Below are 24,647 nucleotides of genomic sequence, written 5' to 3' on the forward strand. Positions count from 1 at the left end.
TAACACAACCAGTTCCAAGAAGAAACAGTCCACTTGAAAGACACATCAGCAGCGTTATGTTACTTAAATAAAAAAGAATGAGAACAGATAATGTTTTACTGCACTCCTTCAAAGGATGCTCTCCTAATCAGTACTGCATCAGAAGAAAATCATGCCAGTTTGGTAGGTTTGTGCAGTATGGTTGGAATATCCTTTTTCTTGTGTCATATCATATTTCGGAAAGACAAAAAAGAGTCTGTTGAAAGGTCTGAGAGTCTTCAGGAGTTTTCTTCTTGTTTTGTAGCTTTTAACGCTTTCACAGTTTAATAACACTTTTCATAAAATGAGCTACATCTTAGTTCCATCATCAGCGAATGAATGAGAGTTTTGTAAACTAGCTGAGTGCGCTTGGTTTTTTCAACTGCTCCCCCCCCCCCCCCCCCGCTTGGTTCAAACGATACAGGTATACATACAGTGTAACAGAACTGTAGCAGTCCTGTGCCTTAGCGCAGCTGCTGTAACAGTATAAACTCACGGACACAGACACATTTAGGTTTGGTATAGCCATCAGGAGGCTGATGGACAATGGAATTTACATGGCAATGCTCAGTTGTCAGTGTATGCTTTGGCATAGGTTTGAGAGCCTCCTTTTGCTAAGTCAACTCTGCTCACCATTCATGAAGACTTTAGCCTTTTGTGTATCTCCAGCAACAATTTTTATCTATTTTTTGTGTATTCAGTGGTGAACAGTTTGAAGCCTGAGATATTCCCCCCCCTTCCCCGACATCTGAGAGAGCCCGGTGACAGAGAAAGCAAAGCCTGGAGGCTGGGGACAGATTTCCCCTGCTGCATCAGGTGGCAGATACTAGCATTTCTGCATTCTCTTCATGCCTCTCACCATAAGAAAGCGATGAGGCTTTATAATTTTCTGTCTGAATTCTGCTTTATTGATGCCTTTATACCTTGTAAATACCACAGTTAAAATATATTGGAATAATATATATTGCATGTAAACAAAACAGATAAAGAAAAGAAGCAAGGGAACGCGTGCAATCTTTGCTTCAGACGAATCTGGACATTGGTAAGCCAAGTCTCTCTAAGACCTTTTAAGACTGCCTTGGCCTAAACCAACACCTGGTGAAGTCAATAGGCATCTCCAGCTCTGTGTACCCCAAAGTTGTGACATCTAAAAATATACTGAAAGTCTCAATAAATCCTCAAAGACCAAGATTTGGTGATGGTGTTCCTGTCTCCTTTGAGGTCCACCTCTCTTTAAGCAAGGGCAAATAAATAGATATATCCAATGACGCTACCTGACTTTCTAGTTGCTTGCTCTATTCACATAATTATTTTACTGTAGATGGTTGTAAATAGAGGAAGGGGCTGACTTAAGAACGTATCCTCTTTGAAATAATGTGGATAATTGAATTTTGCAAATGAGGATAAATATGTGAAGTAAGGGACATAATTTCAGTAATCTCAGGAAATAGTAATAGCAAATGTAGACAGTTTGTAAGCATCCATAGAAAAATGATATTTTAACAAATAAGCAATCCTCACTAATTAAGTAGTTTTTGGAAGGAAAAATATTTTCCATTACCAGCCTTGTTCTTTTCTGTAGGTTGATCATTGATATTTGCAGATTTTCTGGTTTCAGTTTGGAACTGATGTTAGTATGGACATTATTACTATTTGGTAATGCCTCAATTTTTCATGCCCATATCGTTGGATTTCCTTATGTTTAACACTTTGTTAATGTAATTTTGTGTGTAGATTTTTGCTGATGCAAGGAGAGAATGGTATAATGGACTGTTAAAATGGAGCCTGATCCTTCAAATATTTAAGTATTCCTGTTCAGACACTGAAGCTTCATGTGTAAATTAATCAAAGGAGTATATAGTATCAGGGTTGTTACAATGACAGCTTTTATTAAATAAAAGATAACAAACCTCCAAATCCTTCATTGGACCAGACCTTTTGAGTTGCGGTCCATAAGTGGAGTGCTCTGCCTCTATGGAGTCCCACTGAAGACACAGTTTATAAGTTCTGCTTAGGGGACTGGAGGAAAAATATCTGCATGTTTTAGGATCCAGGTTTTACAAAAGGAAAAGGGTAAAGCCCTAACCTTTGTTTTCCAAGTGTAGCTGATACGCTTGTGCCTGAAAATTAGTATATATTTATGTAATGAGGTTTTCAAAAATATTTTAGAGAATTAAATGTTACTTGGTAGTTAGTGAAAGCACATGCAGGAGCAATTGCACAAATGAAGTTGTACTCCCTCAGATTGCCTAGCATAAGTTTATAGGTTTTCACTTGTGTGAAGCGGTCCTACACCTCTGCCTGACCCCTGCTCTCAAGTGGCCCCTCGGGGGTTTGTCCGTGCCCAGCACCTTGGCAGGTCGAGTTGGGCAAGAAGGAGCTGCCCAACACTTAGGGAGACGTATTTGCCTAGAATTATCCAAACTGGTATAATTCATTCATGCGCATCAGGATCTACAGGCTCATTCTTTAGGTAACTATGCAAAGATTCAAAGTTCATCAACTGAGAAAATGTATAGATACACATGTAAATAAAAGCAGTACAGCAACTTCTCTATTTTCTCGGGTGCTTTCATCACGAAAAGTCCTTCCAAAAGGCCATTAGGATACATCTATACGTAAGCTGTTTAAAGGGCCCGGGCCTAATACGCCGTTCTGCAAAGGCAGGGAAAGAGCCCGAGATGAGTCCCGCACCGCGGGCCGTGCGCGCTCCGCCGGCGCCGAGCCGGGGCGGCAGGCGCGGCGGCTGCGGGCCGGGGCGGCCGGCCCGCGACGGCGGCGAGCGCGGAGCGGGGCGCTGGGCCGGGCCGGGCCTCGGTGCCGCTCGGCGGCGCGGCGCGGCCCGCGGGGCCGGTTCGAAGAGGGCGCCGGCGGCGGCGCGGGCTGACGCGCGCCGTCATGTGAGCGGTTCCGCTCCCAGGGTTCAGTGTGGGCCTGCTTGCCCCACCCCGCCGCTCTGCCTCCTCCATAGAGCTCAATAGGGGGAAGGAAAAAAAAAAAAAGCCAGGAGAAATGCAAGAGAGAGCAGGAAAAATAAGACAGAAAAAAATCCTCCAGTGAGGGGACAGTTTTTGCTCGGGGGGAGAGACCAACCGGGCTTTTTTTTTTTCTTGTCTCCCCCTGCCCCCACTGTTTGCTGGAGAAGCCAAGAGGATTCAGCAGCCTGGAAACCTAATGTGAAAAAGCAGCAGCGAGGAAAAAAAAAAGGGGGGGGGGCTCGGATTGGAAAAAAAAAAAAACCACCATTAGGGAGGAAGAACCAGCGGCGGCAGAAGAGCAAGCGAAGGAGAGGAAAACCCAGGAGCCCGGAGAGGAAAAGGGACTCGTTCTCCAGCAGCGAGCCGGGGGCTGGCTCGACCCCCTCGGGTGCTCCAGCCCTTCGGAGCGGGGGGGAGAGGCGAGGAAGAGACATTTCCAGATCCTCGCTGCCGAGGATTTGGGGAGGTTTCTGTGCCTGGAGCCCGCGCCTTGGACCGAAAGAGGATTATTTTTTTTTTCGGGGGTGGCACTGAAGCTGGATTTTTGCCTGGGCGCGCGGCGCGGGGGGGGGCATTTCTTTTCCGCCTAGAGGAGCCGGCGGCGCGGCCGGGGGCGCGGAGAGCCCCGCGCGCGGCTCCGGCGGCGCCGAGCCGAGCCGAGCCCCCCCGGGAAAGGTGCACTGAGGGGATCGGCGCGGCCTGGGCGGGGGGGCGGGGAGCAGCTGCAGCTGCCGGGGAGGAGGCCCGGCCGGCCGAGCGGCAGCAGCAAAGTCATCGCCATCGGCCCCCCCTTGGCTGGCTCCGGGCTCGGCTCTCTCCATGTCTCTGGCTCTGGGCAGCAGCAGCCACAGCAGCGAGTAAGGGGGGAGGAGGAGGAGGAGGAGGAGGAGGAGGAAGAAGGGAGCCCGGGAGAGTGCCTCCCTGCCTCCCTCCCCCCGGCAGCCGCGGCCGCCCGCCGTCCCCGCGCCCCGCGTCCCCTGCCTCCCCCTCCCCAAGATGGGCTGTTTAGGCAACAGCAAGACGGAGGATCAGCGCAACGAGGAGAAGGCGCAGCGAGAGGCCAACAAGAAAATCGAGAAGCAGCTGCAGAAGGACAAGCAGGTCTATAGGGCCACGCACCGGCTCCTCTTGCTGGGTAAGGGGGGCCGCGCGGCGCCGGGGCAGGGGGCCGCGGCTGCCCTCCCCGCGGGGGGACGGACGGAGGGAGGCAGGCGTCGCGGCCGCGCCCCGGCCCCGGCCCCTGCGCGGCCGCGGGGGGGCCCGCGGCAGAGGTGGGGCCCGGGGAAGCGGATCCGCAGGGCCCGGCCGGCGGCGCCGCTGCCCGGCGCGGGGGGCTGCGGGGGGCCGAGCCGTCGAGCCTCGCACGGCCGCCCGCCGCGGCGGTGGGAGCACGGGAAGCAGCCCCCCTTCCCCCCCAACCAGCAGCACCACCACCCCGGGCCGGGGCGCCCGGGGAGGCCCGAGGGCAGCGGGGCGAGGCGGGGGGCAGGCCCCGGGGGCAGGGGCAGGGCCGCGGCTCGGCGCTGCCGTCGCGGCGGCCCCGGGACGACTCGGGCCGGGGGATGCTCGGGCGCTGCCGGGGGGCGCGGGAGGGCCGGGCCCCGCCGAGAAGCGGCGGATAAACAGGGCAGGGCAGCGGCGGGGGCCGCGGGCCTGCTGCGAGCTCCCAGGGAGCAGCGGCGGGCCGGCCGGCCGGGAGCGGGGCCGGGGGCGCCCCCGTGGCGCGGGGGGATCCCGGCAGCGGCGCTGAGCAGCGCGCGCCCGGCGGGGACGCGGCTGGGGGCGATGCGGAGGATGTCGGTGCTGCAGGGAGCCGGGCGGTGGAGCTGGGGGCGAGCCGGGGCCGTGCGCGCTGGGGACCGGGCCGCTGGCCCGGCCCCGGCCACCTACTCTTGCCTCGGACACGCTCGCTACGCCTGTTTTGGTGGCACCGTGAATTCACGTAGCAGGCGTTTGGAGGGAGGGGAATGTTTAGAGCTCGGTCCCGTGTATTATTTTAACGGGTAGTTTAGGTGACCTGCACGTGTCGTGTCGCCCACTAGATATATTTAGAAATAGAGATTATGGTTTAAAGGAAGGGGAAGGTCCGTTATCAGAGAGTGAACAAGAAAACGTTTGTCAGACTGATTTAGGGTATTTTTAAAACAGATTTTAACAGAAGGTGCATTTATGAGCTCTTAGCTGTTTTGGTCGCTCCGAGGGGCAGCTTGCGAGTGTTATGCGGGATTTTTAACGTGGACGAGAGGTTAGGCCTCAGCGAACCGACTCTGTTCTGCTGTGAAACAACGCTCATCTTAAAAAAAAAAAAAAAAAAAAAAAATCTTTAAAGGGTGTGGATTTAGAAGCGTGCTCTTCCTGGTAAAATCTTCTAAGTGCTAATTTAAGAGAGAGGCTTCACATAAATGGAGAAATAACTAGGACTATAGCAATGCTTGCAGCAGTGAAAAGTCTGCCACTGTTGCAGCAGAGATCTTTTGAAAGAATACCTTGGATTTCAGGTCTTGGGGAAAGTGGCCTACCAGATTTCAGGCTAAACACTATGTATGTACGTGGAAATGGTATACCATCAGATTGCTTATTTTATTAAGGGTTGGAATTTGAAAAATAGAAACCTGGTGATTTTTAAGTGAATTTTCTTTTTTCTTTTTTTTTTCTTTTTTAGTTTTGGTAACTGAAAACTAGTTTAGATACTCAAATAAAAATTGTGGGTATTTAGTAATGGCTCTGAGGCCATCTGTGTGTGCGCATTTTCATGTGATCGTTCTAGTGTTGTGGTTTCTAACAGTAGTGTCACGCTTTGTAGAAAATCCAGAACAGTGAAAAATAAAAAAGCTCATGCCCCTGTTGTTATGTTTACTTACTTTATAAAACACATGAAATAAAAAAAAAAAACACAAGTCCTTTGGAAATACAAAGTATTCTTAATAGCTCCACATCATATTCAAATAACAAGGAAAAGCAACTAAATAATTTTCTGATACCTTTACAGTGCTTGTGGGCCTTACTCTTATGTACCTGCTTCCCTTGTCGGCTGTGAGCAATCTCGCTGAAATTAATGGAACTATCCTTGGTGGTGAAGTTAAACGTATGCATAATTGTCTGGAAGAACAGGGCCTTAACAGGTGGCCAAATATAGAAATACACTTGTTCCAGAATTTGTATGTAATACTTAATTTTGGTTCACTGATGTTGTATCCGAGAACCCAGGCATGTCAATGCCAAGCAGTATACATTTATAGTAAAAGCAACAACAATCTCCCCCTGCTTTTGGACTAAGTAAAGATTTTGGCTTCCAGTGCTTTTATTTATAAGATATAATTTAGAGTTGCAGCTGAAATGTTGTTGTTGTTCTGAATGGAAGTATCATAGTTGAGCGTGTACTACCGTTCCTGCGTAATTCTGGGTTGCGAGGAGGACCCGGTCCCCTGGGGCGGTACGCCTGGAGGGGAGGGCAGGAGACTCGCCGGGTACCTTGCAGGGTAGCAGCTTAGGAGGGAGATGGTGTTGGCATACCGAGTTGTAGATAAAAACTGCTCTTTCTGTGCTTACAAGCGTCTGTCAACAAAAAGGAGAGAAAAAGGCCTGGTCCTGAGACAGCAAAACATGCAAGCGGGTTTTATGGAGAGAAGAACAGGACTGCGAGGAATTTGTGAGGGAGAAGGAGGGGAAGGGGGAAAGCAGGGGAGAGAGCGGCTGTCAGGAAGCGAACTTTGAAATATAACTGCTAAAATACAGTTATGAACATGAGGCTCAAAATGGAGGCTGGTGCTGTCAGCGTGTGCTAGGAGAGGCCTGGCATCCTATAAATACAAACCGTACCTCGCTGCCCGTTCTGCCACGGACATACGTTTTCTCTCGCTGAAACGTAGGCTAGTGAGAGGAATAAGCAAGTAGCCGGGAGATGCTAAAGAGAATCTTTCTGTGGTTTCCCAGGCTATGCTACTGCTCTTGCAAAAAAAAAATATGCTTGCTTTATATAGAAAGCTCCTGATCTGGCAGCGTGGAGCAGCTCGGTTAAATGCTGTTGTTCAAGTCCGCTTAGCATGCGTGGAAAAATGGGTACTACAGGCAGCGGGGTGGCCCTGCGCGGCAGTGGAGCGCGTCCGCTTATGGAAACTGGAGTGAAGTGGAGGGTTTTTTGTCTGTTCGTTTGTTTTGTCCTGCTGGTGCAGGAGGGGGTCGGCGGGGGGCTGTCCGGCGCGTGCGGCCGCAAGAGGTGGTCTTTGCCTCTCGTTGGGTGCGTGATTGGTTTGGACCATGCGGAGAGGATGGGAGGTTGCGTACAGGCTCGAGTTGGAGAAACAGGCTTCGGGAGCTGTGTGGGTGGAGGGGTTGCCTGCCTTTTCCAGATGTGAGTATCCATACATTTTACTTTGTGTGATTTAAGTTATAGTCTTTTGACTGGGTGGTGATAACTGCAGGCAAGCTTCAAATGTTTTAAGGATCTAACAAAAAGGCTTCTACTTAATATGGACTCCCTTTAGTCTTTCTTTGCACCCGAAAGCGGTGACCGCATAAGCAGATTTTGTTTTTCCCTCTCTTGTCCTCTATAAAATGTTTAAGTTGTCCTTTTTTCTTCCAAGCCTTGCAATCTGCTTTTAACGTTGACACTGGAAAAATGGACAGTGAAATGATCCAAGATTCAGATCTGACACATGACTTGAGCTGGGTATTTATTTTTAGCTCCAACTGAAGTTTCCAGTGACAATTATTTCTTTTTCTTTCACTTTTCACTCTTGTGCTGAGGAAATCAGCTTTCTGGATTTTACCCTGAAGAAAAAAATCTAGCATGTCCCTTCATCAGTCATGCTTCCTTCTGAAATTGATTTACTTTCATTTTCTAGGTGCTGGTGAATCCGGTAAAAGCACAATAGTCAAACAGATGAGGATCTTGCATGTGAATGGATTTAATGCTGAGTAAGTGCATTTGTTTTTTTTTTTACTTTACAGCCTACCTTACATGTGTGTGCCACACAGTAGTCATTGGTTTTGTTTTATATCTTGGCATGTTTTCTTCTTGCTACTGTTTCACGATCTCTAGAATTTGGATGTGTATTTTTAGATGAGATTAATAGACATTAACTTGAAGAAGTCACGCACCAATAATAAATAATAGCTAATGGTATAAAATGGTTTATATCAAGGTTCTGTATATCCAACCTGATTAAGGCTTAAGTTTTTTTTTTTTTTTTAACTGCAGTTTCTTTCACAACATGGCTGACACTGATTTACCTCTGCTATAGCACATCGATTCATACTGCTGTAAACAGGCCTCCTGTTAGTGTACAATATGAATGCAATTTTCTTTATTTAGAGCAAATCAGGCTTTTGGTTTTGCATCTTCACAAAATAAGACTGTAAAAGGAAGTTTGGGGGTAATAGGTCAGATTTTCTTCTTTCTTCTGTTGTGCTTGCTTGTCCAGATGATTGTGTTAAATTATGTCCCTAAGAGCTCTTCTTGTTTACACTTAAAGTCTGTTCAATTATTTGATAGTCGTAAAGAGGGAATGGCATTAAGCTAGGGAAAATGGAAATCTATTTTTTGTCTGAGGAAGATTTGTGTTTGCTAACTTTTCATCTAGCCCCGCTAGGGAGTGGGACGAGATTCTTCTGGATGTTAGTTTATATTTGCAAGCCATCTTTGTATATGAATATATCAAAACCCGCTAAAATAATTCTGATTGAACTTCTAGGTGCTGGAATTTCAAAGCTTATTGTTCATTTGTTTAACATTTTTAGATATCACTGTTTTCATCTCTTTTGTTTTCAAACATAATCATTTTATATTACCATATTTTACTTTCTAGTCAATATCATTTATTTTGTAAATCCTGTGGTTTTGGAAAGATTAGTTAAGCTTTCACTAGTCTTTCAGTAGTTAATTCTTTAGTAAGAATGTCTGAGCTAAATGTTTAGCCAAGGAGCCTGGACAATACTTCCTCCTAATCCCTAAACGCTAGTTCGGGATAAGGTACACAGTCTTTTGGAAGAAAGTTCAGACTGATTCATAATAAATTACATTCTGCGCTACATGTTTTTAGCTCCTCTCTGTAGGGAGTAATTTCTTCGTCCCAGACAACTCTTTTTTTTCCCTAAGTGCCCAATCTTGCATCTCTTTACTCACGCAAGTTATCTTCCCTTATTTTGACCGCTCATGTTAGTAGAGACCTGTCAAAAGACTTTCATGGCTTAAAAGTTTTGCAAGGTCTGACTTTGCCATAGTAGCTCTCAACATTAGATGCTAAGTGAAACATTCACTGATAGAAACAGAGGTCAGGGATCCCTGGCACCTTTCAAAAAATCAATCCATATTACCAACATAGTTCTTCCAAGCTTTCATAATGAATGGTGTATTACATGGGTGGATAACCTTCCCAACCCTGCGAGCTGCATACCAAAGTCCGTGCAAGACCGAGAGCCCAAAGATCCCCTGGGCAAAGCCTGAGTGCCAACAAGGGACGGGGACCGGCCCTGGGAGTGCGTCTGAGGTTGGCTGCAGCAGTGGGTTCCTCGAGGCTCCCGCTGCCCTGCAGCGGGTTGGGGCTGAGCGGAGCGTGCGGCCGCATAACAGGGCAAATTCGGCCTCGGCAGCCTCTGCTGGCTTCTCCCTCCTCATCGCGAGGGATCTGGATTCCCCAGCGGCCCCAGTGCCAGCACAGCCCTGCTGCCAATCACATAACGTGCCCGCTGCGGGGGCTGCGTTTGCAGGGCTAGGGAGCTGCGCGCGGCTCGGGGACCATGGGCGGTCCGCCCCACGGCGTACTGTCTTGCAGTCCTTTTTGCTTGTCCTTCTGCTTTTGTTTACAGTAAATATTGGTACATCAAAATCTGTACAGATCAAAAAGCCATGTATGTAATACATGCAAGAAATACGTTGTAAGGCATCTAGTTTTATTTTTTTCGTTGCCAAAAATAATCAGTAGATCATAACATAGACTTTACGTGGAGGGAGAAAGGAAAGGCTGTTTTTCAGTGTTTGGAAGATCTTGCGAGTTACTTGCTAGTCCTTAAATGACTTGCATTTTTCTCTCAAAGTAACTAATTGCTGCGTGCGTTATCCTGCTTTCCCTGATGACCTTTTTCCCAGTTCATTCGCTCTCTGCCTGCCTTACCTCATACAAGGATGATGTGGGATTCAGCTAACGAGAGGGTACGGAGGGTTTTTGGGAAGGGTAAGAAAAGTAAGGCATTGCGTCTCTTAGCGTCCATGTCAGTCCTTCTAGAACTGCTTGATGTGGTGAACAACAGCAGAGAGGCTGTGAACACTGTGGTATACTGGAGGTGAAGAGGCGTTCTTTAACGTTAGTGCCCATGTGCAGGAATGCAGTTTTAAGTGATTTCCATTGATGCAGCTTAGTCCTGTGGCTTGACAGAACAGAAATGCAGTTTTAAGTTCTGTCTGAAACGTGGTTGCCTTTGGTTTGGTTGCCCTGTGATACGTGATGTTGGAAGCAGAAAGAGAGATACCTGTTACGAAAGATGTTCAGTGTGCTAAAAATGAGGGAACCAAAAGTTTTCCCTTAGTGTTACTCAAATACTCTTTTTAATTTCTGGTGACTAAACAGGATATCCAGTGCTAAACGCACTAACTTCCTTCAGTGAGTGTGGGGATTTTTTATTTGTTTGTTTTTAAGAGTCTGCCTCTAAATAGATGAAGGGACAGTTGTCGCCTGCGTTTAGCTAAATTGGCCTTGGGTCGGGAGCGTAGCAATTAGCACGGTAAAATCTATGGAGTTGTACAGAGCTAGAAGAATTTCCTCTGGGATTCCAGTCCTTCATCATTTTAGCTAATTAGTTATTTGAGGAACTGTATGGAATCAAGTGTTCCAGGTAATTAATGTGCTTAATAGTTAACAATGTTACGGTGAATTTGAAGGTGGTTAAAGTTCTAGCTAAGTTAACTACAGTAAAAACTATTTAAAAAAAATTTTGACATTCCTTTTATAATCCGTAGTCAAGCTGGAGACAGAAATATTTTTCTGTTCCTGTTGTGAAGGTGGCGTGTGGGAAGTAGCAGCACTGTGGCGTTGGTAAGCAGACAGGAGTACTGGAGAAGCAAGGCCTTTTCTACAGCTCAGATTCTTCTGGATGGGGTTTTTGGAAGTGCTTAGCCAGCTCCCGGCCCGCGCGGAAAGGCTTCCGTTGGTCGTGCTATAGCTGACGTATCCCTATGGCAGTACCAGAAATGAGAGGAGCGAGCCTTCCCCACCGCGTTCTTCCGGAGCGCCTCGTCTTTAACGTGGAAGAGCTGTCTTTTACGTGTAATGAAGACTCCGTATCTACCAAATTTTCCTACTCTTTGCACTACTGCCAACAACAGGGCCCCTTGTGATGTAGAAAGGGTTTAAATTTGGCTTGTAATAGCAGGAAGCCTGTGACTTCCCTTCCTTTCCTTCCCTCCCTCCTCAACACTTCAACTGTCTTTTCATGAGGCCGTTTCAGAGGAGCAGATCTCGGCGGCTGCTGGATATTGCGCTTTTCTTAGCATCCGCTTACAAAGGGGAGCTAAAATGTTCTTCTCTTTTTGACGGTGTGGAAGTGTAAATGCCGATCTCTGTGAACCAGAAAGGATTAAACGTGGGAGAGGGAGGGGTAGGAAAGGTCGCTGGAGAAATTAGTATAATGGTATAGTTTGGATTGAACGGAAAAAAATGGCATCTCTTTTCTGTGTTATCTTGGAGGTGGGGTTCTCGGCTTCGAGGAAGATGATGGCCTTTCACTGCCTTTTTTTTTTTTTTTTCTTCTTTTTAAGTCATCTTTCCCCTCTGTCATCACTGTGGGTTTGGCTGAGAGGCTCTCGGGAGAGGGTCACTGACATGCGTGATTTTAGAAAGTGGGGAATTGGCAAGGGTAAGGGACAATTTTGAAGTGTCATGGGAAAAACTGGGACAAGTAGAAATATTTAGATAGAAATAAATTGTTGAAATGCGACTTTCGAAATCCACTACAAAGACTGACGAATAAGGGGAATATGACTCTGTGATTAGTAGGTTTGGATATTTGATTCAGGACGTCCCCAAGTTATGGGGCACTTCAGATAACTCTTCTCAGCCTCAGTTTCCCAAACAGTGGTGTATAACGGTGACCTTATTTCATGAACTGGTATTTTTGAAGTGTAGAATAGGAGTTCGTATATCTATCAGAACTGTTAATGATGATGACAGGAGCAGAACTGAATAACTGTATTTTCAAGACTTGGCATGGAATTATACTTGCGTTTCTTGTGGTCTTTTGAAAATTATTTCCTCTTAATAGGGAAGTTAAGAAGTAAACCCAATGAAGCCTTTAAAGTTTTGGGACTTTTTTGTTCTCTTTTCTCACCTTTATTCAGTAGATTTGTGGGGAAGAAAAAGTAGTCACTGACACATTTTAATCTTTTCTTTATATCTGGCCCACTAAAAATTGCAGTGCCATACTGCCGTTATTTCACGTGAACTAGTAAATGACAGCTAGCTAGTAGGTATCCGACAGTTAGCTGGTAGGTGTCCGTCCTTTTTGTCGCTTACGTGATTGCTATCTCCGTAACTTTACTCTTCTGCTATCTGATACTGCGTTTTGTTTTTTAACCTTAGTCTTTTTGTGTGCATGCGATTTTAAAGAAGGGAAGTTAATGTTGTCATTGAGGAAAAACTGTAATATTTATAACTAAGTCCTTTTAAAATAATGAATTCCCTCCTAATTACTAATATTAGTTTATATTTAAAAACTAATTGCTCTGTTACTACAGTTCCTTTAGAGCTGTGTACCGATACCGTGTTTTTAGAATGGTCACATCAGGTCCTTGCCAAGAAGCGAACTGACTCGGTCAGATCTTACCCTACCGGCAGCTCAAATAATTTTTTTTTCTGGTGTTGGAGTAACACTGAGAATTGCTGGGTAGTTGGTTTTTGTTTGTTTGTTTGTTTGTTTTTTCGGTCGGGGCGGGGGGGTTGAGCCACTGTGTCTGTCCGGAGGCTTCTGCAGACTTGAATCAGAGGGTACTTTTTCCAGCTACCGTTTCAGGACACAGAAGAGATTTTATTGTGCAGGAGAAGTTGGACGTACCTGTGTCTTCAGGACTATCAGCAGTTCTGATCCAGCTGAACAAGCGCTTACAGATTTTGATATAAATTTGTGCCGTGGAACATAAGGGTTGGATGGAGAGGGGAAGAGGATATGTGTTTCAGCTTATTTTACATCTTGCCCTAAGAACTGACGCAGCTTTGTAGTTGAATTTTGTCAAAAGACAATAATAAACCAACAACGGATAAGTACTATGATGAAGAATTTAATACTGCATATATTTTATAACGGTTACATCAGATGTTTATGGAAGTTAAATATAATTGTCCTCAATCAGTTTGAAAGAAATAGAACATAATATCTGATGACATTAAAAACAAACAAACAAGCAAAAACCTAAGCAAACAAAAAATTCCTTGTTTTTTTTTTAAAAAGGTTTAATGATATGTTTATGTGCTTGAAATTAGCTTTTCTTTGGAAAAAATAAATTATTTTCAACCAGGGGAAAAACTTTCATTCTGTGGAAAAATAAACCTGAACAATAAAACAATGAAAAATAATTATTCTTACAGCTTGTAATACCTACACTGTGCCTTATTTGGTGAACAGTACCCTCTGATTCCAGTGGTCAATGGAGAAGCCCCTGTACCTCGCTCAAGGCGTTCTGAAATCAAACCATTAAAATATTTTCATGCACCGGGGATTTTTTTTTTTTTTTTTGGCAACACTGTTAATTGAGTTCCTGAAAGGATTGGAGGAAAGTAATACATTAAGGAATCTAGAAGTTTAAAAAAACAGAATAGTTCTGTCTATTTTAGCTGCTCATCGTAGGCTGAGACTAGCCATAGGTGGAGACGTGAAAACAGAGTAGTGAAAGAAAGTATAGATTTTTGTTTTTACCTAATGCTTTATTTTCAACTGAGTGTTTTGTGTGTTTTTGCTTTTTCAAGAGCCTATCTTATTTAGGTTAGAGAAGGATAATGAAAGCTGAACATTAATATTTCTTGATTTTTATAATTGAATGGGAAACAAAGTGATGCTCGTGGCAGAGCAGGCACGTTATCTGTATTTACTGGGTGGTGGGAAATGTAGAATTATCCTGGTAAAGCAGTATTTAAACTGTCAGCTCTGTATTGCTGCAAGTAGAGCAGCTCTCTATCTGCTGAATTACTGTTCCTGGCCTTGCAACTTGACATTTTTGCTTGTAGTTAGATATTTTGGTTTTCTGATAAAAGCAGTGGTAAACTCTTCCTTTAAACTAGATTTGCATATGTTGCAGACATGATTTGGCATGTAAAAGGACTGGCCAAAAATATGGCAGTAGATTTATTTCTTTTGAGGCTTACCTTTCACAAAAGCTTTTTAAGGATGCACGGGCGGCTATCAACCTCGTAGAAAGCTTTAAGTTAGAGCTCTAGTGAGCTTGGAGGGCAGTGACGATGAGTAGTGGAATAAGCAGGAGTGAGAGAGTCTGAGCAGCAAAATGGGAGGCAGAGCAGCACTTAAGACTTCACTCTATGAAAAACAAGCTGCGAATGGGTCTGGGATGATTTTGACTTTTGATGATGGTTGTGGGATTTTACCCATTAGTTTGGGCAAAAACAAACAAATGAAAATAACCTCTCCGTTAGCATTTTTTTTTACAAAATTTGCAAATTTTCATTTGTTAAGGGAAAGGGAAAAATCGTTCTGTGGGTAGCTGAGCTACTGATGTCCGAGTCCTGTAACTTAGGCTTTCTGTCATATCCAAAATACGCCCAAGTCTTTACTGCAGTAGTCCCAGTACCCTACAGCATCTTCAGTGTCTCCTCTTAGTAGCTGTAGATTTCTTTTTTCTTCCTTGTACTAGTCCATGGCCCTGATGCTCCCTGCGGCGCTGACCCTTAAACGCTCCTAGATCATCCTGACCTTTGCCTACCTTTTTTCTACTTTTCCTGCTACCTGGGAAAGAGTCAGTGTGTGCTGTGTTAGTTTAGGGCCACAAGCATGTTTTGTGTTTTCCTTCAACAGCATCGCTAATTTGTGTTTCTCCTCTGCTCAGCCTCTGGTTGTTCCCTTGTGGAAGCCAGTCTCAGCAGTAGCCTCCCTTTGTCAAGTTTGGTTGAAACTGGGCAACAGCCTCTGAGAGAGAGGCGGGGAGAAAAGGGCTAAAAAAAAATCCTCCTCTTCCTCTGTTCGCCCTAAATATTTTTTGAAGTATTTTTACTCTGTGTGTTCATGAGTTAAAGTGGAAGTGGTGTATTTTTCTCCCTTTTCTGATCTTATGCAAATGTCTTCTGGTATTGTAAGAGCAATGTGTCACATTCTGTTAACCTACTATGAAATAAGTTGCAAATTATATTAATAAATACCCCAGAAAACTTTATGCAACTTCATAAATGCAGCTCTGTGTAAAGAATGTTAAATACGTATCTGTAGGCAACGCTGCAGTGTCCTTTCTGAAGAAATTGTAACGCTTCAGACTTTCCCCAACTCTTCTTGAGAATTTGACCTAGAATTTGAAGGATCTTCTCCTGTATTATCTCATGGATTTCTTAGTGTCCCATATATCTTGGATGGACAGACTGGGCAGTATTCTAGTTTTCCTGGTAAAAACAGATTTTAATTTATCCAGTTGGGGATTGCATTTTTTTAATGTATCAACAGAGTGCTTGTCATTATCTTGAGCTTGTGAAAGGTTATTTTTTTGCTATTAAAACCATACCTTAAGATTATTGTGATCGCTTAAGATTCTCCTTATTTCATTGCATAGCTATGTTTTCTGTGTCCCCCCAGTCATTCTAGCGGGGGAATTTCCTCCCCCCCCCCCAATTACGTTATGTTAAATTCTAGCGTGTTTGTCCCATAAGACATAATTTATTAATAGATGCAGTGTCTTGCTCAGCTCCTTCTAGCAAAGTAGACATGAGTGGTATTTTTTGTTCCTGTTTCATAAGTTGTTTGATTTCCTGCACTGTTGTGGTCTCTATGGAATGGGTTAAGAGCGAAGATAGGTCGTGTCATTTCTCTTCTTTTGTGGTGGGGGAGAGCAGGTCTGTGAGGTTTTGAGTGTTATTTTTCTATGCTGAGGGGGCATAAACACCCGATACTCCTGCTCCCGTTTTGTAAGCATCCTTCCAGAGCGTCTCCTAGATCAACGCAGGCACAGTTAATGCTTTGAAGTATCATCCAGAAGGCAAGTTTATATCTTATTTGTATTTTTAGATACATCGTGTATTCATATGTTAGGGTTGCCCTCGTCCCATCTCTGATGAAGAGCTGAGATACCAAGATTAGGCCGATCGGTTTGTGTCATTCACAGCTTTCAAGTTGAAATGAAGGAATTTCCACTAATGAGGGTTTTTTAAAATGTAACTTTAATCCTTTCATACTGAAAATAATGTCCTCTCTTTTACTCTGACAATTGAATCTTGAGTTCCTAGCGCGCAGAAGAGCATTTGGGATGCGCTGCAAGTGTAGCTGCACCAGCTTTTAAATGTTCATTCTCCGGTCGTACTCCAATGTAAGCATACAGCTAATTAGAAATAGTTGTTTACAGCCGAGCTTCCTTCTGTAAAAGCAATAGTACATTGAGGTATGTTTTTCAGAGCTACAGGGCAAAATGATCTGCTTTTTGAGGGAAGTAGTAGCGGAACGTCTCGATGAGATGTTCTGGTTCAAGACGTTTGCTATTAGAAACTGTGAGAAGGATCGTGACCTGATGGATTAGCTACCTGTTGCTCGCTGTATTCTCCAAAGGGCTATTTAATAAGTCATTATGTTCACTTGTCCTTTTAGTTAAGGCACCAGAAAATAATCGTCTCTCCCAGCTGCACCTTCGAGCCTCCCCGGAGTGCTGCACTAATGGAGCAGGCAGAGGTGTGCAGTATTTCCTTCTGAGGCTTGGTGTGGACCCAGCAGACGTTGCAGGTCGCCTTGGATGGCACCTTAACAGCTAGCCGAGGGATTTGCTATTGCTGTCTTAAGCATTGCGATTTAAATACTCTGTTCCTATATGCAGGACCACATATGTAGATACATTTTTTCCACTCAAATTGTTAAGATATTTTTATTCTGTTTCGATAATACGATTATTTATGTAATTTAAAGGTTTATAATCATTAGAAAACGTTAAAAGGAAACGATATCGTTGAAGTACACTTCTTCCTTAGGATTGTAATCAGAAAGGATGGCTTGCTCATATCAATTTTTTTTATTTTTATTTTCATTTTTTAGACAAAATGGTGTAATGGGACTCTTCATATATTTAAGTTCAGCGAACTATGTGTAATGTCTGTTTTTAACCCTTATAATTTAAATAACTTAAAAATAAATATTCTAGCTAAATTTAATTTACCATGTCATTACTGAGGAAAAATTAAACTAATTCATTTCATGAATTTTAATTTAATTGCATAACAGTGATTGGCATGACTTCAGATATTTTATGCTGCTTAAGCAGTTTAAGACCATTTGAGATAAAGACAAAAGCTTATAGTTGGTTCTGATAATATTTTTTCAGTAAGAAAAAGATCGTAGTCACAAGGACGTAGCCATTTGCTGAAAACATTTTTTTAAATACTTTTTATTTCATTTTTTGTTTCTCTGAACCGAGAATATAATAACAAACAGAACTGCATTTTTCATGAAAATACTCCAAGCACAATGCAAGCTGAGGAAATGTTTTTGTCGTTAAACAAATGAGAAAACTGAAAGAAGAGCAGCTCAGTTAAGTGCTCTGGGTTCTCGGGAAAGCAAAAAGCATTCTGACCTGGCCCGCGGCTCGAGCCCACGTGCAGGTCGGTAGAGCAGCTCCGGTGCCGCAGCGCTGCCCGAGGCTTGCTGCGCTTCCCCCTCTCCGGGGAGAACGTTTGCAGGGGCCAGCATCAATAGGAACTGTAAGTTAAATGTTTCCGAGATCTTGTCTCAAATGTGTTCCACAGCAAGCATTGTATGCAGCTTTCTGGAAGGTCTGCTTTATGTGTTGTTTGTTTGTTTGTCATTTTGGTTAAATGTCTATGGAGCAGCAGGGGTATTAAATTTTCAGTAGTGGGTTTGCAGCATCCTGTAAATTAGATGCAACTTTTTGCTTTTGGTGTGTAGAACTACGTTAAAGTTGTTTTGCAACAGTTACTCAAAGGAACACATTCTGCCTCTGTTGATTGTTGTTGATGAAAATATGTTTTATAACTGGAGATAAATAATTTTATAAATAGGACACTTTGAAGAGGCAAAATAGTTACGTTTGCAGTTTTATTTTTTGAACTGAAAATGGAAGGGGACTGTGTCACGGGACTCTAATTTCCCTGAACTTTTGGGAATCCGGGATGCCCCGGGTTGCTTCTGTGTTTTGCCTTCACCTAATTGGACAGTTTGCATTTTATGTAATTGCATCTTATGCAATTGTATGTTTACTTTTCTTACGTTTCTCATTGAAGAGCTCCCTAGCGCTTTGTTACCTCAATATCTTTTTGCCACCGTTGAAAGTAAGGTGCTAGAACAGAGTAAAAAAGACCGAGTTTATTACAACATTTTTGATTATTTTGCACAGTCCTAGGACCTCAAAGAAAAAATACTTTTAAATAACGTAGGCCACATTTTGTCTTTTTTTTTTTCTTCTCTCCACAGCTTTATTCATGCTTTGGAAACATAAAAGGAGTTGTCCAAAAAGGAGAGGGAGGGAGAAGGAAAAATAGGCACAAGTCTTGGTTGATGTTTATACGTAATACGTCTTTGTAGGCCTCTACATTTATCATGGGGGCATATTAAGTATCTCGCTGAGACAGGAAGGGAATGTTGCCCCAATCCTGCCCCAGAATAAAATTTGCTTTGTTAAATGTAAAAATTTAACTCTTTCTGGGGTCAACTGGAATCAGCTGAGAACTCTGTTAATTAAATTTCACAGGTTTCCCTTTGGGAAAACTTAAACCCTGTAAGATAGTATGAACTCTTTTTTTTTTTTTGCTTTGTTAGATTTCAAATTATCTTGTTCAAATATAGATTTATTACTGAATGCAGAAGGTAAAATGATATGTAGTTATGTAGAGAAAGCAAAAATATTTTATAGATATTAGTTTTGTGTTCCTTACAAATAAAAAAAGGAGGATGTATCCACCCTCTATGATACCTGGAATGGAAAAGGAAATTTACCATCTGTGACAAAGGCAATGATCAGCAGGCTCTGTTAGGGTGTAGGTATTTTCAAAACAAGAATAAATAACAGACAAGAATCCTAAATGAACTATATGAGAAACTATGGGAATCACTAATGTTAATTTTTTTTTTTAAATTCTTAGAAAAGGGGAAACAATTTCATTGCTTAAAGAAAGAAATTGTCCAGAGGTCTGCTAATCAGATTGCTTGACATCAAATATGGGCTTTTTTTTTTTTTTTACATACATGCATACATACATATATATATACATAGAGAGAGAGAGAGAGAGAGAGAGGATTTCTAGCAACAAGGGTGTATAGGAAGAACATCATCAACATGATTTCGCATATAATAAGATCTTGTTGAACGAACCATGCCTTTTCGAAAAGATTATGGATCTGATTTGTAAAATCAGCTATTTTGATGCAGATGACTTTCTTGTGCCATTTAGTGTAATATCATATGATATTTTGATTTTTAGAATTGCATTGTGTGGGACTAACCGTGCATATATTAGGGGAGTTTAAAAACCAGCTCACTGTGTAGTGGTTACCAGAGCCAATGAGTGGGACCATTTCTGGGCCTCCAGGGAACTGGTGGTTAAATATATAAAATCGAATAGGGCCAGCAATCTAAAGAATGATCTAAAATCCTTCTTTGCACGCTGGCTAGGTATTAATATTGGGCAGGTCGGGTTACTCTTTATAGGGTGATCTGAATAACGTGTTTAAAAGTTGTACTTCATAAAATTAAGTTTTAGTATAGCAGAATGCAAGATTGTCTCCTGGGAGTCAGAATGTAGATTGTGTCTGCAGAATTGGAAAAGTACTTGAAAGTCGATTAGTTAATTACCTTAGTGTGCTTTGTTTTGGCGAAAAACGAAACAAAACAAATGCAAGCCTGGATGTATAAAAAAGGGGAAATGATACGTAAGTAATAAAGTGGGCTTCCAATACTGATAAAAGTATTATTAAAATAGTGTATCCCATGCTGTTGTCTTCGCTTCATGAAGGATGTGGAATTACTGATTCCTGGGAAGAATTTAAAGACAGGCCACAGGAGTCATACAAGGACCAATTGATTTATTAGTAGGACGTTCGGACATGATTTAATTACCATGTAGAGGTAGTGCTATGTGGAAAAGAGATCTAGAAACGGAGATGTGGAATGGCATTCCTCTGCCTAGCAGTAGAGGTACGTTGAAGAATCTGTTGGGGATGGGGAAGCCTCGTTTGAGCTCTTTTACAGAAGGACAGGTTTATTTTTTAAAAGGTGTTTTAATCCAGCTTCTGCAGATGTGGCTTTCATGATGCAAGCGTGCATGGTCATAGCAGGTCATTCTGGCCTTGGGATCCACGAAGCCTCCCTCGCAGTTTATCCCCTTCTTTTGCAGCTACGGGGATGTCAGGTCTATTTTTATCATTCTGAATATGCTCATGGTACTTGCAATTCTATGTTGGCATATGAAGCCTTGAAACCTTAGTCCGGTGTATATGGGCAGGCATCAAAGAGGTGAGACGGGGCTGATTTTTGGTTTTCTGTTTTCCTGTCAGGATAGTTTGCTATTGTATGCTACCACTGCTTTCACCTCCCTCTGGAGCATCCAAGACCGAACAGGATCGTAGGTGATGTTAGAAGATCTGCTTTGGTGCCAGACTGATTCTTACTCGCATGATCCAGGCAAAATTGACTGAAGAACTTGAAATAAGGAAGGAAGGAACTCTTTGAGTAGGAACTGTTTAGGAGTGTCTCCATCTTCTGCTGCATAAGGCTTTTTGGATGCTTGAAGCATTTGGGCGTACTTGGTCGAATAGTTAGTTCTCTGTTACGGCAGGAGCCTTGGGCCCTCATGCCATCTCACTTCTTTTTTGTTCCTTGCACGTAGCACACAACACACTGGGATCTTCAGCACAAAATTGTTGCATTTAAAATTTCAGCTTGATATTAAAGTACATGGAGGAGAAGCACAATGGCCTGTGGCGTGTGGAAAGGCAGACAAAAGTATTCAGCTATCCTCTCTGACTTGCAGTTCTTCAAAATATTTACTAATTACCAGTGTTACATAATTGTTTCTTTCTGTACCAAGCTGCTAACACAGGTAAAAAGCCCTGAATCTGATGTCTCTTCCATATAGACAAACATATGTGTGCCTGAGGAGCTGGCTTAATACATTTAGTGAGATTCTGTGTGATTATGAATCTGTCTGCATTTTGAAAGAAATTGCAGAATTTCATGTTATTATGCATAATTCAAATGGGTATGGTTTGAGTGCTTTAGTATCTCTTAATGAAACCAAATATAGTTCTCTTCAATTCCATTCATTCTGGACCTTATCTCGCTTTCTGATACATCTCTGTAGTTGCCAAGCAACCTCAACAGTAGTTCTGCACATCCAGCAGCCCTAAAAAAAAAAAAAAATGAAGTGAGTAGTTGTTGCTGAAAATAAGATGCCTTCTGATGACATGAATGAAGAGAGTTACGAGAGAAGGAAATAGGGAGTGGAGAGTTTGGAGCTTAATGTTCTGAAAAAGCTAATAGTATTTAGCACTTAAATAGTGCTTTTTATTTTCAAAGCATTAATCAAGCTATCATAAGATTATTAAATAAAGACTATTTTTCCTCTCAGTGAGGGAAGCACAGTTAGGTTTATGCTTCATAGAGCAGAGGGCAGACTTTAGTCCCAAGAGGGCAGGAGTTAGTTTGGTGTAAGTATTTCTTTCTCTGACCTGTACTGATGTCCTGTTTTTCCATAGGACTTCAGATTAGCCAGAAGATTTTGGAAGATTTTTGTTTGCATGTTTTCTACTACACAGACATCATGATCCATTCATTTCATTGTGCTGCATCTGCAGTGTAGTGAGTTTCATTAAAATATTTATCATCTAGAAGGCCTTCCAAACTAGAGGTGTGGTAGATTGTGTTCAGGTCCTTCATTATTTGATAATTCTGTAACGGTGATGAAGCAATGAACAGAGCTTATTTTTTTATTCTGTCTGTTGTATGAAATGCGATCTGAGCAGCAGACAGTACTTTAAACTGCCCTAGGAAAGGATATCAAAATGAAAATGAAGTCTGGTTTAGAAAAGTGATGATTTTCCATTTGTAGATATTTAAGTTTATAGGATAGCTTCGTTTCAACTCAAAAAGGAAACTATATATTACACACAGACAGACTGAAAAAACATTATTAGGGACATAAACAAGTTAGAAAGTAACAGGATTAAGACTGTCTTCATTTGTATTTGCTCTGATTTAGAATACCATTGCCAGTAACTGCCCATATGTGAAAGTCATTTTAAAGTTCTATAGCTCACCCCTAAAAAGCAGTAAGTAGTTCTTGTGCACTTTTTAAAGCAGGTTCTGAAATTGTGAACGCTCACTTTCCTCGGTCACGGTTTGTCTGGAATTGCTGAGCCGTGTGCCATTATCGCTTGAGATGCGCTAGAACAGATTAAATTATCCCACGCGTTTTGGGTTGGGGGGACTCTTGGTCCCCGTCGCACAGTTTAATGCCTTGCTTCCCACTCTTTTTCTCTGAAGGTGGTGGCCTTGGAAATGCACTTGTTCTGCTTTCCGGGTGGGAGTAATAAGAAGGGCTGTACTGCAAATTAATCAGAAATAGGGAGATACCAAATTCTTGGCTCTATTTATATAGAAAGAGTTATGAATGGTACATGCCATATCCCTGGCAGACAAATACATGCATCTGACAAGCTTCCTCCGTAGTGAGGCTTTTATGCGCAGGATGCTGTGTGCTGGGTCTGTGTTTGCACGCTGCATGGCCACTTAGGTGGTTTTTGTCAAGAGGCTCCCATTTTGCTCTTGTTCTGGATAAAATGAACAAGAAGAAACAGTACAATATAGGAGTCATCTTCTCTGTGTGATACAGATAAACACAAAAAATGGATAGTCAGTGTATAAATTCTCAGCTTATCATTGCAAAGCAACTTCCTGCTGTTCTGCTTCCGTAGGAGCAGAAGATGTTTTAAAGGTACTATGGTACTTTAAACTGTAATTAAGAGAACACATATATTTTGAATTGCAATCTAAACGTTAATCATTTGCATCACAGATCCAACTGAGCGTGCATGCCTGAAAAGAGTTGTTTTTTGCCATATGTGGGGGTTACCTTATCCCACCAACTCTGGTTGCGGTAAATTTGAGTCAGCTGGTAATAGGGTAGTTTTTGCTGTTAACATGTGGATTAAAAACAGCACTAGATAGTATTAGGTTTAAGGACAAGTTAAATTAATGATGGCATGCACAAGAACTACACTTGGAAAGTTTAAAAAAAACGAAAAAGGCACGCTGATTTATCTATTACTGTTACCGCAGTCAATATCTAAGGCTTGTTTGTGCTGGACTAAAATTTCTTTTGATATGCTGCAGCTAGTAAAGGTAGTTTAGAGAGAGAAAGGGAAGGTATGTGCGTGAGTGTGTTTATACATAAACTGTTTGTGGTGGTGTTTTACCCTAATCCTCTAGAAGACAACCAGTCCTAGTTCGTGCTTTATTTTATGTGTAAAATGCGTGGATTTTGGCACCTGTCTTTTCAATCAAGGCCTATAGGTAGGTCTGTCCATGCAAGATGAGCATAATTACCGTACGTATGTGATGTGTTAACTGCTGCACAGTATTGCCATGTAAATTTAGTTGCCCTTTTTTTTATGTATGTATTCTCTATATACCTAGTTTTAAAAGGGTAAATATTATAAACTGGTTGCTCAAGAGCAGTATGCTATAAAAAAGTAATAAGCACATCAGGAAAAGTGTTGGAGGTGGTAATAAAACTGCACTGTAATCCCTCTACCAACTTACTGAACTCTAACTATTGTTACCTGTGACAATTAGCTGCTGCGTTACATATTGTACATTAACCCTTTGTATACTAGTTGTGCATGGAACTATATTAAATATACTGCAGTGCCTTAAATTTTAGGGTTTCAAGCAAATGCACCATCTAATTTAATAGCGTTCACAGTTTCTTGTTGCCTTTCTCTTTGTGTCTGGCTTTTGTTTCAACAAAAAAGACTTCTGAATACTTTGCGGAAATCATCTTTGTCACAAAAATAAATGTCTTTTTGCGACATAGAGGCAAATATATGACTTATTTCAGCTTCTTCCTCAGTATGCAGAAAAAATACTGAAAAAGCTAGTAAGCATTTAAACATTGAAATCTGAACGTTTTTGATTTATCTCTTTAAGCAAACCTTTAAGAAGTTTCATTTGGAAGCGTTGTAAAATGCTGACAGTGGAACCTCACCTGACCGTCACAGGACTCGCGAATTCCCCGTCAGCTCCGTTGAGGAAATGTAGTGGATTCGGATTTCTTAGAAGGCAACGTCTAGGTCTCACTGCAGCGAGAGCAGATGAGCGTCGCCGTTCGATGCACGGCACCATCTGCTAGCGTGCCTTCCTGTCACTGCTGGAGGAACCGATCAAATCTCCCCTCAGCAAATGCCTGTTCTAGGGCCTCTCCAGAGCCTGTGCAAGGGCTGGGCAGTCAGTGGTGTACG

General features: G+C 42.7%; 1 protein-coding gene across 2 annotated transcripts in view; it reads left to right on the forward strand.

Annotated features, from left to right (window-relative positions):
* GNAS (GNAS complex locus) overlaps positions 1 to 24,647 on the forward strand; it is a 175,739-nt gene that overhangs the window by 61,880 nt on the left and 89,212 nt on the right. Inside the window, exons 1-2 of one of the 2 annotated variants that reach the window (XM_068913100.1) lie at positions 2,960 to 4,131; positions 7,841 to 7,913. In XM_068913100.1, coding sequence (XP_068769201.1) covers positions 3,993 to 4,131; positions 7,841 to 7,913 — 212 coding nt within the window. In that variant the 5' untranslated portion in view covers positions 2,960 to 3,992. Of the gene's footprint in view, positions 1 to 2,959; positions 4,132 to 7,840; positions 7,914 to 24,647 lie in introns of those variants that run through there. The other variant, XM_068913099.1, reaches the window with a different exon arrangement.

The sequence above is a fragment of the Struthio camelus genome, chromosome 18 (assembly GCF_040807025.1).
Source record: "Struthio camelus isolate bStrCam1 chromosome 18, bStrCam1.hap1, whole genome shotgun sequence".
Taxonomy (NCBI): domain Eukaryota; kingdom Metazoa; phylum Chordata; class Aves; order Struthioniformes; family Struthionidae; genus Struthio; species Struthio camelus.